A 13,561-nucleotide genomic window follows, 5' to 3' on the forward strand; every position below is an offset into this window, starting at 1 on the left:
GAAAGTATCTGTCCAATTTTTATTGAGTCAACAATCACTCAAATGTCTGATTTCTTTGTTAGTGCATAGTTAAGTCTCACTAAGACATGTCAATTTTGATGTTATCTGGTTTTAAAGACCTCAGGTACTCAGATCAGGACAACAAGTAAACCTTATTAATGTCGTCTTATTTGATTTTATGTTTCTTATGGGAATGAAGTGAATTGCCTCAAAGTGTTGAAATCTGGCTGAGCTGGTTGGAGTCTACCTTGGAGTAGTTTCTATAGAAGTTAGCATCTTAGGTGAGATTCTTAATGTACATTAGACTTGCAGCATTGCAAGCTGCATTTTATACCAGTAGCCAGGTGTGGGCAGTGATACAGGGCTCAGGAGATCTCTCTTACCGGCCCAGGGATCCAAGGCATTCAGTGCAAAACCTGGCCAGCAGCCCGAGTGAGTAGGAGCCATGTGACTCTGGTGAGTTGGAGTGTGCAATTGCCTCCTGCTTCAGAGCTACCTGATCCGAATACTAAGCAGAGTGAGTGCCGAGCTGAGTGTAAGACACTGAAGACACTGCAGAGAAAGGTGCTTATTCCAGAGGCATTACAAAACATGGAGATTAAAGACCAGGGAGCCCAAATGGAGCCGCTGCTGCCTACGGTAAGAGACAATCTGCTGTCATGTAGATTTAACTGCGTTTGCTGCAAATCCTGTCAGGCGAGCGGTCTGCTAGCTAGGTGAAGCGAATGTACTTTTGGGGTGGTGGATAGCTCCCACAACATATGGACTGGGGTCTCCTCCCATCTTGGGTGACTGAAATGCATAATGCAAAGCACATGATTTTTTCTCCCTTCTCAATATGGATGCATTAATGGTGATGAAATGTCTCATGTCTGCTGCTGTTTAAAGAGATGGCTAGGTTTTAGCAGCAGGGGCAGCTGTGTGTCTCTTTCCCTGCCTGTTACTGCCTACTCTCTGTTTCTCATGCTGTGCAGTGGTGTTTCAAGCCCCTGCAAAGAAGCCCCCTTTTTATTATATTACATAGATGATAAATTTCTTCCTCATGCCTCATGCCCCTGATAGAGAGGTAGGGGAATCTGCTGCGATAGCAGCTTTAGAGATTTTCGCAGAAACCAGGGGAAAGAACAGAAAGATCGTGTGTGTGTGTGTGTGTGTGTGTGTGTGTGTGTGTGTGTGTGTGTGTGTGTGCTGGCTTGCTTCTATCAGTCTCTCTCAAAGGAAAATGTGTCATGGTTCACATACAAAGAAGGTATGAATTTTGGGGGGAATAGGCACGCAATTCAGATTTGAATAGCTGAAATGTTCCTGAATTGTCATTTGGAAATAGCCTGTTTATCTCTGGGTCTTTAAGCTGGCTCCCCCGATCTAATTCTTGGGTAAGTAGTCGATTTGTCTATCCTTTCCACACAAATCTCTGGCTGGCTCACAGACTTTGTAGATCTTCAGGTAATACCTTCTTTCTCTTCCTGGAGCAGCTGCTGTGTTCAAGGAAAAAGAAGAAGAAAAAAAACCCAAGCAGTTTTTCTTGACGCAACAGAGAAGCAAAACACTAGCTTCCAGCCATCTATCAGCACTATCACAGCTCAGAATAGCAGAAATCTCCTCCCTGCACCAAACCAGGCAGAGGGGCTGTTCTCAGCTCTTTGCTACTCAGGTTGGTGATCCACCTGGCCGAGTAAGGGTTGGCAGCCAGCTGCCCATTTCTGAGTCCATTCTTAGGCTGTGAACACATCTTTAAATCAGATAATACCTCACGGGGAGTGGGCAAATTCTGGGCCACAGTATTTTTAGGGCCTTACCTCTCCCGCGGCTTAAAATCTGCAAAAGATTCCAGTTTGCATCGCGGAATCCGCTGAGGTTACTGAGCATGCCCAGTGCTCCTCAGGACGCCAGATTCGGGCAGGGAGGGAACAGGGAGATGAGAAGATTGCAGGAGTCACCACCGAGAATGGAGCCTTAAAAAAGGGCAGGGTCAGTGTTAGAGAGGGGGGAAAAATGCCAGTAAGCCTGCTTGCTTAAAGGTAGAGACGTTTCTTTTCCCGTCAGACTGGAATTATTTTAAAAAATCAGAGCAGAAGGTTTATCTGTCTTCCCAAACTTGAATAAATACACAAATTAGGATTCTGTGGATACTCAGAATAAAGGGTATCAAGAATATCAAAGAACTATTGTTCCCTGGATGAGAGAGAGGAACTATACACAAGAATTGGGAAAGGGAAATATAAGGAAGGCTAAGATATAGGGAAAAAAATCCCCTTTAGGGGGAGGGAGTTCGAAGCTGTCCTAGAAAAGCAGTCTGAAGTCACTTAGATATGGGATGTGAGTTGTCACTTGTGGGGAACAATTAAAGGGTTTAGGAGCAAATGAGGATTAACTAGGGGAATTTAGAATTTACTGGACTAGATGAGCAGTTTGTGGCTTAAAAGAGGAGAAAAAATTCAAGTTTGGCTAGAAAAGAAGGGTTACAGTAAGTTGATGGAAATTTTTGAAGTCATAAGTTTGCATTTTGTGTGGATAATGGCCAGTACAGAATAGTTATTGTTTAATGGCAAGAGAAGATCGTGTTAGCAGTTCATTATAAGAAAAATAAGCCTGGGAGGCTAGAAAAGATGCTGAATTATTGACCTACTTTTATATTTGTATAACATTTTAAACTTCCCCAGTTGGTTTTATGGCAGTTTTTTTTTTCTTCTGAAAACAATCATGTTAATTAAAGCAAATTTTATTACTTTAATTGAAAGATTAGAAATTGAGGCACAGAGAGTTTGAATAACATATGTAGAATCACATAGTGATGAAGCCAGGGTTAGAATATAGGTCTTCTAAAAGTAGTTCAAGGAAAAAAAGCAGTATTTTTACATTACATTAATAATTAGGCTTATCATAATCAGATCTTGGACTGGAGTTTTATGCTTAGAAGAGAAAGGAAGAAATAGCTTTGGGTTCTGTTTTAGAAAATTAGTCAGATGACTGTGCAAAATAATTATATGATAGGCAATATGGCATAGTATTTAAAAACAGAGTCTGGTATGTCCAAGCTCTGCTATTGACATGCTGTATGATCATGGGAAAATAATAAGCCTTAGTTTCTTCAACCGAAAAATGTCTCCTGGGTTTTTTTTGATGAGTAAATGAAATAACCTGTGTCAGGTACCTGGCATTTAGTAGTAATTGCTCAATAAAAGTTAGCTGCTATTATCATTATTAATGGAAATATAGACATCGAAATGAATTCCAGGTTTTAGGTCTTTATGACAGGTGGTTTGTCAGTACTGTCTACTAAGAAACGAGGGAAACAGAACACTGTAAAGTGGAGGTAGAAGGTGGGATACTTAGTTATAGCTATGGAAACTTTGCAGTATGGTGGGAAAGCTAATTGGAAAGGCATTAAAAACCAAGATTAGATGTGGGACCGAAATAGTCAGAAGTAGACAGAGAAGCAACAGAGAAAGAAAAATCGCAAGAATAGACAAATATGCCAAATGAGTGAATATATTCTGATTCAATGAAAGGGAGGAATAGATTATTTTTAGGCCTCCAAGATTTACCTTTGTTTAGTATATATAAAGTACATATTAAGAGTATGGATGTGGGAGGCCCTGACATGTTTCTCTCTTCTCTCGGTCCTCCTTAGAACCCATGTTTCTTTTGCTGAGGAAGGCATCACTGCATTTCGTAGACCCTAGTCCCTCTAAGGGTTAAGATGTTCAACTCTTCTTGGCCCACAGTATAGTCTGGCTTTGATCAGACCTGACTGTTATGTTTGAAGCTATTAGAATAAACTATATTTACAAGAATTATTCACTTATTAAATGTCTACTATTGACCAAATATGTCCTTGAGGCTGGGGAAACAGCAAAGAACTAGATGGACAAAAACTCTGTCTACGTGAATTTCACCCTGTTTTCTCCTCAAATATTCAGTCATTGTTATAAGCATTTTGAGATGGGGTATATGAAGACTATATGTAACAATAATGATAGTGATATAACTTTTGTAATAATGGAACTAATCATTTAAAAGTATGAAGCCAGGAATTTAGGATGTTGCATATGATGAAATTTTCTGTTGACATTTGGTATTGAATTTTCTTCTAGGAGTAACCTGGCAGTCTTCAAATTATCAGGCAAGGGGAGAGGCTTCTTGAAGAATATTTTTATAACAAACATTTCTATCTAATGCCATTTAATCTTGGGTGATATGTAGTAGGTCCATGTTGGATCCCTTTTAAAATACTGATGTCCTAAAAGGAACTTATTTTAAGTTTAACTTACTCAAAAAAACTGCCCTGAGGTATGGAACTAGAGTAAAGATCACTTTAAAAAAGTAATATAGAATATTATAGAATAGATATTATATTACCTTTTTAAAGGTAAAATATGGAATATTATAGAATAATATAGAAATAATATAGACTAGATGGTGGATTTTAGCACCTTTTAAAATGCTAATTCCAGGTTTCCAAATGGGTCCAGTTTATTGAATTGTTTTATTTGTAGGGGAAAAAAAAACTTACCAAAAGTCTATTATTAAATCAGGAAAAGAAAAATGAGACTAAAATGTCAAAGTAACAAAAAGAGCATATAGTTTGGCTAAATAATATTGGATTTCTAGTTTATTTGAATTTTAATTTAGATGATAGTATGAATTTAAAGAAACATACCGCACATGGTAATATATAGGGAGAAAAATGCACTATAAGGAATCAATTCTCATTTCCACTTTCATGGAAATCTACTTGAATTGCTACTCTACAATGGCGAATGACTATAGAAATAAAATATATGTGTAGTATGCTAAGGTAATGAGTGGTAGAATCTAAATTCTGCAATATTAAGTTTATGATAAAAATATTGAGGTCAGATGAAGAAGTGAGATAGTTTATGATAGAGGGTTAGAAAATATCTGGGCCAAGGTCTGGAACTCAAATAGAGTTAGAGATCATGGTCATAAAAATAATCACGCTTCCAGTGTGTGCTTTCTTTCTAAACTTGGAATGATGGTTGCCTCAGAAGTTAAACTGGGCTTAGCAAGATGCTGAACAGCACATTGCAAGATGCTTCAGGTTAATGGTGAAATGCAGGTGTCACTCTCAACCCTCTTCTATGGAGAAACTTCCACTATTCCTTTCTCTTACCTCATAGGATACATGGCACTTTATTATTTGGCTTTCTGTGGGGTTACCAGTTTCAATCTTTATAGTATTAGTTGTTTTATTTATTTTTTAGATAAAATAAATGCAAATCGAAGTTCTAATATATTCTCTCACTTAAAAGAGTTGTCTCAGATACTCCTTGAAGTGTGTTGCTCTTATTTAGAAATAGGATATAACTAGTGTATAATGCATTTATCTTGTGGAATCATGTATGTTTTGCTCAGAGAAGAATTGTAGAGATCAATTGGAGACTAGACTTTAGACTAACTTCTTAATCTACAGATGATGAAATTGAACACTAAACAGTATGCCATTTATACTACTTAATGGGAGAGCTTGGCCTAATGTCCAAATCTCTTGATTCCTACTCCATCATTCTTTCCACTATTGTATAGTTTCTATTCTAGCATAAATATCTGAGTGCTAAATTAAAGTGATGCTGATAATTAGATAATCTTTGTGAAGTAATAGTAGATACTGTCTCGGGCTTTTGCTGAACATAAACATCTCTCCTTATCATGATAATCCTGAAAAGTTGCTAATGTTATCCAGTCTTACAGATAAGAAACTGAGGCTCAGAAGGCTGAATAAGTTATCCAGGTTCACACAGCTAATAAGTACTGAGGGTTTGAAAATATTGTATCTAGTTGACTACTCTCTTTTTAATTAAAGTCAGTTAAAAGAATCTGATTATAAAATAGGCTTTTAAATCTAGCTCTTCAAAATCAAAGTAGTATGATACAAGGTGCTATAAAATGTAAAGCATTGCACGCCACATATTGTATGATTCCATTTGTATGAAATGTCAAGAACAGGCAAATCCTTAGAGACTAAAGTAGATTAGTGGTTGCCAGGGCCTGGGGTGTAGGGGAAACTGCTAATAGCTGTGGAGTTTCTTTCTGAAATAATAAAAAATGTTCTGAAATTAGCGGCGATGGTTGTACAACATTGTGAGTATAATAAAAACCATTGAATTGTACACTGCAAAATGATGAATTCTATTAAAAAATTTCAACAATAGTAAGTTATTGTTTAATTATTATCATTAACAGGGAGAGAGTTGAGGATCTAAACAATCCTTATATCAGTCATATTTATATAAATCAAGAAAAAGGAAAGTAAAATATTCATGAAAATTAAAAATAACTTTCTCTCTTTCTCCTGCTCTCTCCCAGTCTCTTTGTGAAGGTAACGCTGAGGTTGGTCAGGGTTTCAGCAAACTATTTGCAGACCTAGAGGTCTTTTGGAATATATCTTGAAAGCTGAGTTGAGAGTATATGGCATATAATACATACAAGAGACGACGGGAACTATTTGACTAAGTTCAAACTGTTATTTCTTCTCCAAATCATCTTTCTGAATTTTTTCTTGATACACTTTAAACTTAAACATGAAGAACATCAAAGCAACAAAATTTCTAAGAAGACTACTTAAAAAATAAAATTAAACCTCATTTTGTGTTACCAACATTATTTTAAAGTCATTATTGGTCTAGTCTCATAGCATTTTATATTACTGTATGGTAAGTCAAACTCCAAAGAAAATATTAATTAACCATTTTAATATTGATTTTCATAGTCTGCTTCTCCCAAGATCTTATGATATGTAAGGAGATTTTTTTTACATATCATATATATATATACATACATAAATAATTTACATATCATAAATTCCTCCCATTGTAAGTACAAATTGAGTAATTTTTAGTAGATTTGCAGAGCTGTGCAACCATCACTAAATTTGTTTTAGAACATTTTATTGCCCCCAAAAGTTTTCTCCAGCTCATTTGTTGTTAACACATACTTTTGGCCCTGAACAAGGATTGATCTGCTTTCTACTGATTTGCTTTTTGTCTATAAATATGCCTTTTGTGGACATTTCATATAAATGGAATTATACAAAAAGCAGTCTTTTGTACCTGGCTTCTTTCATGTAAGTGATATGTTTTGAGGTCCATTTATGTTGTGGTGTGTATCAGAAGTTTGTTCCTTTTTATTGCTGGAAAGTATTACATTGTATGGATGCCTGGCATTTGTTTATTGATAGTTTATGTTCATTTATATAGTTTCTAACTTTTAGCTATTACAAACAATGCTGCTATAAATTTTCATGTATATGTTTCCATGTGCACATATATTTATATTTCTCTTGGGTAGAGTCCTATGAGTGGAATTGCTAGGTTATTATATTTATATTTAATGTTTAAAGAAAGTGCCAGAATTTTTCAATGAGATTGTATCATTTTACATGTATCGGCTGTACCAGTAATATAAGGGTTTTGGTTTCTCCACATTTTGCCAGCATTCAGTGTTGTCTATCTTTTCAAATTGCCATTCTAATGAGTGTGAAGTGGTATGCTGTTTTGATTTTGATTTACATTTTCATAATGACTAATTATCTTAGTCCATTTGGGTTGCTATAACAAAATACCATAGACTGGGTGCTTTATTAAAAACAGAAATTTATTTCACACAGTTTTGAAAGCTAAGAAGTCCAAGGTCAAGGAGCAGCAGATTTGGTATCTGGTGCACACCCCTTCCTGGTTCATAGATGGCCATTTGTTGGCTATGATCTCACATCAGATCACATCAGACAGAGGGAGAAGAGAGCTCTCTGGGGGTTGTTTTATATGGGTACTAATCTCTTATAGAAGACCTAATCACCTCCCAGACACCCCCACCTTCTAATACCATCACATTGGGGATTAGATTTTAACATAAGAATTTTAGAGGAACATTGAGATATTGAATATCTTTTCTGTGCTTATTAGCCATTTGTATATCTTCTATGATGAAATGTCTATTAAAATCTTTCACCCGTTTTTCAAATTGGTTATTTGTTGCCTTCTCGAATTATAAGAATTTTTAAATGTATGCTTTGGGCATGAGTTCCTTGTTAGAAATATTTTGCAAATATTTTCTCACTGGCTTTGTCTTTTAACTTTTTAAATGGTGCCTTTTGAAACACAGAAGTTTTTAATTTTGATGAAGTTCAGTTTACCAGTTTTTTAAATTATTGATTATGCTTTTGGTGTTGAATCTAACAAAACTACCTAGAACAAAGTCACAAAGATTTTTTCCTGTGTTTTTCCCTAGAAGTTTTATAGTCAACCCTTATGCGTAGATCAATGATCTATTTTGAGTTAATTTTTGTATATGCTGTGAGGTAGGAATCTTTTTTTGTTCCATATAGATATTCAATTGCCCCAGAAGCATTTGTTGAAAAGACCACGTTTCTCTATTGAATTTTCTTGACAGCTTTGTTGAAGTTAAATTGGCTGTAAATATAAGGTTATTTTTTCTGAGCTCTGCATTTTGTTCTGTTAATCTATGTGCTTATCCTTACCCTAATACGCTAATGTCTTGATTATTGAGGCTTTACAGTAAAATTTGAAATTGATTGTGGAACTCCTTCAACTTTGTTTTTATTTTTCAAAATTGTTTTGATTATGCTAGGTCCTTTGCATTTTCATATAAATTTTAGGATCCACTTGTTCATTCTACAAAAAGCTTGCAAGGATTTTGACAGTGGTTGGTTTGAACTTACAGATCAGTTTGGGGAGAATTGCCATTTGACAATATTGAGTCTTCCAAAACATGTACATGGACTGTCCCTCCATGTTTTTAGATCTTTAATTTCTTGTGGCAATATTTTTGTTATTTTAGTTGTTTTAGTGAGGACTTCTTTGTACTATGTTAAGGATTGCACCAAAATTCCACAAGTGCCATTTGTATGGAAGTTCTTATATTAAGCTTAGTTCCAATTCTAAATAGTTCAAAACTCTAAGAGATCATCTCAAAGAATGAAAATGTAGTTTTGATATACTGACTTAGTGGGTTAGAGTGAGAATGTATTATAGCCAAGGACTCTGAATAGTCTTGATTTAGTGATAAAATCTTTATATCAGTATTATGAAGACTTTCTCATTCATCATGAAAATTATGCTCTAAGACTCTAATAAGCAAGTTTTTAAAGAATTTTTCCATTGCATGTTGAATGTGTGAGGTTGCTGGAGCGCCTCCAGCATTTATTTGTACCTCTGCTTCTTGCTTAGTCTGGGAAACCAAAATTATTTAGAAAAGGCTATTGCTTCCTCATGACTTTTTTTCTTTTTGACTCGTGAAGCTTTGATATCAAAGAGGATGACCTAGTCAAGTTCCAGAAAGCAAGTGCCACAAAAAGTAGTTAGGTATATGATCACTACTGGATGGAATCGAAACATAGGTCTGCTTAAGAAGCATATTTCATTGTTGTTAAATTCATGTTGCTTTCATAAATGCAGTAGTGATTTTCTAGTAGTTGATATTTAAGCTGCTCTGGGAATAAGCCTGTGGTTAAAAAATGGAAAAAATATGTATATAGCAATTAATAGACCTAATGTACTCAATATTATTTGAGTACATGCCATGTAATTTGTATTTTACTAACAAATAATTTTATGATATAGTTGCCTGTCAAAAAATCTGATATGTAATTTTGTAGAACACTGCTTATAGATATAAATTTAGTATTTTTTTCTCCTCAACAAAGGGATTATTGAGAAAACCTTAAACTCAAGGACTATATGCATCAGAATATTTAGGAGGGCTTATTAAAAATGCAAGTTATGGAATTTACTCAAGTTTATTGGCTTAAAATATCAAAGGGGTGGAGCCAATAAACAAGACATTTAAAGAATTCTCAGAGGATTCTTATGTACCTTGCCATAATGTTAATATCGTACATGATCATATTTAATTATCAAAACTCAGAAATTAACATTGGTACAACTCTATTAATTAAGCCACAGTATTTGTTAGTAAATCACTGGTTTTTCCACTAATGTCTTTTTTGTTCCAGGATCCCATTTTGTCCCTTTAATCATCTTTATTTTGTGAGTTACTCAGTTTTTCTTTATCTTTCATGACCTTGATACTCTTGAAGTGTACAGGTTAGTTTTATTTATTTATTTATTTTGTAGATTATCTCTCAATTTGTGTTTGCCTGAGATTCTAATAATTAATTTTGGTTATGCTTTTTTCTTTTCTTTTCTTTTTTTTGGGTCAAGAATATCATTGAAGTTATGTTCCCTTCTAAGTGCATCATATCATGGGGTAGATGATGTCTTATTTCTGGGGATGTTACCTTGGTAACGGAGGTGTCTGCTGGGTTTTCCACTGTAAAGTTAAAAATTTCCCTTTCGTAATATTAAATACCTTGGGAGAGATACTTTGAGACTATGCATGTATCCTGTTTCTCCTCAAGGTTTTACTCACTAATTTTAGCATTCAGCAAAGACTATTTTCTGCTTATTACCTATTTATTACTGTAGTGTTTTCCTAATTAATGGTGGTTTTCTATTTCTCTAATTTTTTCTGCATTTAGAAATTAGAATTTTTTCTTTTTGTAGGGAAGAGCTGTCACTTCTCCATTTGTTTATGTATTTATTCAATTGCTTATTTCGTTATGGACTCAAAGATATTTATTTTGAGTGTATGGACCATGCTCCAATACTCTCAGTATTTTTATTGCTCATATGATTTCATCTTGGACATTGGGTGTTCCTTCAAGTGGCTCTTGTCCTTTCAGTATGCTCCCATTCTTTTTTGAGCATTTCTGTAGTATCTAGTACCACAAGATTTTTCAGGATCATCTTGTAGTGTTTCTGCCTTAGCCTTGAAATCAATCATTTCTTCAAGGAGCCACTATGCTAACTTTTGAGGCTACTTACAAATATTGTCAAAAGTCCTTCTAGAAAGATTGTGTAACCAGTTTTCTCTTCCATTAGAAGCTTCAGTGGTATTTAACAACTTTGACAATTGGCCTGATAAACATTTTACAAACACTTCCTTTTGTATTCCATTTCCAACTTTGCTATTAGTGTCCTATGAAGTAGATTTAAAAAAATTACAGTTCAGTGGAAATACTGAGCTATTTTAAAAACTCCTCAACTTTTTTCACCTTATTCAAAGTATTACTGAAATGCCACATAAGACTCCCTTATATAATGGAGATATGAATCTCTAACTCCGTCAGAACTCACCTGTACTAGATACTGTTTTGGCCATGAAAAACTTCAGTCTTCTTTGAATCATGAAATGATTTCTTTACTTCCTCAAAAACCATAGACATCATTTAAAGAAAATTTTTTAAGAATGAGTGAGAGAGGTCCAATTAACAAAGTATTTTAGTGTTTATCCTTTTCCTCAGTCTTACTATTTATCAGTCTATGATAGACTACCTATAAACTCAAATATTTTATTTTTTATATTAAGAATATTTTTATCTATAATACTTTCATCTTTATCACTCCTTAAGAAGAAACTATTATTCTTATTTGAACCATCCAGGATCTTTTATGTCATCAAAACCATGTCGAAGAAGTACCTGAAGATCCTGATAGATGACGAAGTTGACAAAAGTAAAAATTTCTAAACCTTCCTATATGTTGTTACTTAAATAAAATATGATTTGGACCCCATTCATAATTCTCTGATTTAATAATTTCATCTTCAAAAATTAGTTCTTTATCTATTTTAAATCAAATAATTTAGTAATGGTAATAGTTTTGCATCTGTCTTGGCATTGATAGTACTTTCTTTTTACATCTTTAACATAAATATCCGTTATAAATGGTTATCATAAAAGATAAACAACAACAAATCCTGAACATCCAGTCTTTTAGCCTGATATTAGGAGCTGTTTAGATACTAGTGCCAGTTTAATAAAAGGAGTTAGAAGCTCCAGTATAGATTATTCTGCAATGTAAGATAATATAATATTTTGCCAAATTTCTATGAGGGAAAAAGTGCAGAAATGGTGAACTTAATATCAACTTTGTCCATTAAAAAAATCCATGCAGCTTTCTTATAATTCAGGAAATTCTAACCATAGTTATTCATTTAAAACTTACTGAGTCAGCCTTCAACCCAGCTTTAAAAAGATCAACCTTTCACAAAGTTACTTGTAGTAGCTTATAATTTCATTTGTTCTCTTTTATGATTTAAAAACTTTATTCCACTTCCTTCTCTATACTTAACCTTCACTATCTCCCTTAGCTTTTACTGTCATATAATTCACTATTCCTAGTCTTTCTCATCTTATCTAAACTGATTTCTCCCATCTTTAGAGATGGTTACATGGTCTGGCATTGGATAAAAAAGGGCTTATATCTCTGATTCCCTAAAATATTGATATATATATATATCATATATCATATGTACATATGATATATACATATAAATGCTAAATACATAGCTCATAGCTCTCTTGATTTCAAATAGACAAAATATTTTAGAATGAATTCTATCACTTAACTTTCATGGTTCCATTGAAACTTTTGATATTAGAATTAGTTTTTCTTGGAAAAATATAGTTTCTTGATGTTTTTCTTGGTTCAGAATAATATCTTGAAGAGAGAATGGAAAGGCTTCAAAGTTTATTTAATCTCAGAATGTTTCATAAAACAATAATTTGGTGATTATGTTTTAATAATTTATAAACACATATTTACATTATTTTAAAAAGTACCTGCATATTTTAAAAAGTACCTGCATATTTAGGAGGCAAGAATGCTTGACAAATTGCAATTAAAACAGTTGAATACAAACATTAATATATGAATGGCTAAGAGGAATTAATGAATCTGAAATTTTAATTAATTTGACTACATTAATTACCTTTATGATAGTCTTCCTTTTGGGTAAGAATGGAGGGACATAGGGAAGTAGCTTTACTGTTATTAAGAAATGCATCAAAGATTCTACCCACTTAAGGAGATATAGTAAAATGTTCCAATCATGGGCTTAAGAAACATTTTGTACTGCTTTCATTATGATGTCTTTGTGCAGATGACCCATGATAAAAGGGGAATAAGATCAGCACAGCTAAATAAGATCGAAAGATAATTTGGATTATCTTTTTAAGTCAATTGTTTCAGTGTTCTGTGTTCTTTTATGAGATGGTTAGCCAGGTGTGGCTGTAAGAGGAAACACAGGAGAAGCTGAAGAAAACAACATTGTCCATCTCTATCAACTGTTCTTCAAAAGAAAAACGAACACACAAACTAAAAATAAAATTTACTTTCTGAAACATTTTGGGAACTTTTTGGACTACAATTTGCAATGACAATATAGTTAAAATAAGAACTGATGTATCTTAATCCATCTAATGCTTTATGATAAATGATTAGACATGAGAGACTATTTGATTTTCAGAAAAAATAATTTAATAATCAGAAGCAATTGAGGAGAACATGATCCTACATGAAATAAGCCAGACACAGAAAGGCAAATACACATGATCTCAGATATATGTGGAATCTAAAATTGCCAAACACATAGAAGCAGAGAATAGAAGAGTGGTTGCCAGGAGCTGGGGAGAAAGAAATAGGGGAGTGTTGGGTACTAACACTTCAGTACAAGGGTA

At 33.9% G+C, this 13,561-nt stretch overlaps 1 protein-coding gene across 14 annotated transcripts in view; it reads left to right on the forward strand.

The window, feature by feature from the left end:
• Positions 1–341: 341 nt before the first annotated feature.
• SLC4A10 (solute carrier family 4 member 10) overlaps positions 342–13,561 on the forward strand; it is a 242,430-nt gene continuing 229,210 nt past the window's right edge. For 5 of the 14 annotated variants that reach the window (XM_039855402.1, XM_039855396.1, XM_039855393.1 and 2 more), the window contains exon 1: positions 342–639. In XM_039855402.1, coding sequence (XP_039711336.1) covers positions 592–639 — 48 coding nt within the window. In that variant the 5' untranslated portion in view covers positions 342–591. The remainder of the gene's footprint in view (positions 640–13,561) is intronic. The other 9 variants (XM_039855394.1, XM_039855395.1, XM_039855400.1 and 6 more) reach the window with 2 other exon arrangements.

The sequence above is a fragment of the Pteropus medius genome, unplaced genomic scaffold (genome assembly GCF_902729225.1).
Source record: "Pteropus medius unplaced genomic scaffold, Ma_sr-lr_union100, whole genome shotgun sequence".
Classification (NCBI taxonomy): domain Eukaryota; kingdom Metazoa; phylum Chordata; class Mammalia; order Chiroptera; family Pteropodidae; genus Pteropus; species Pteropus medius.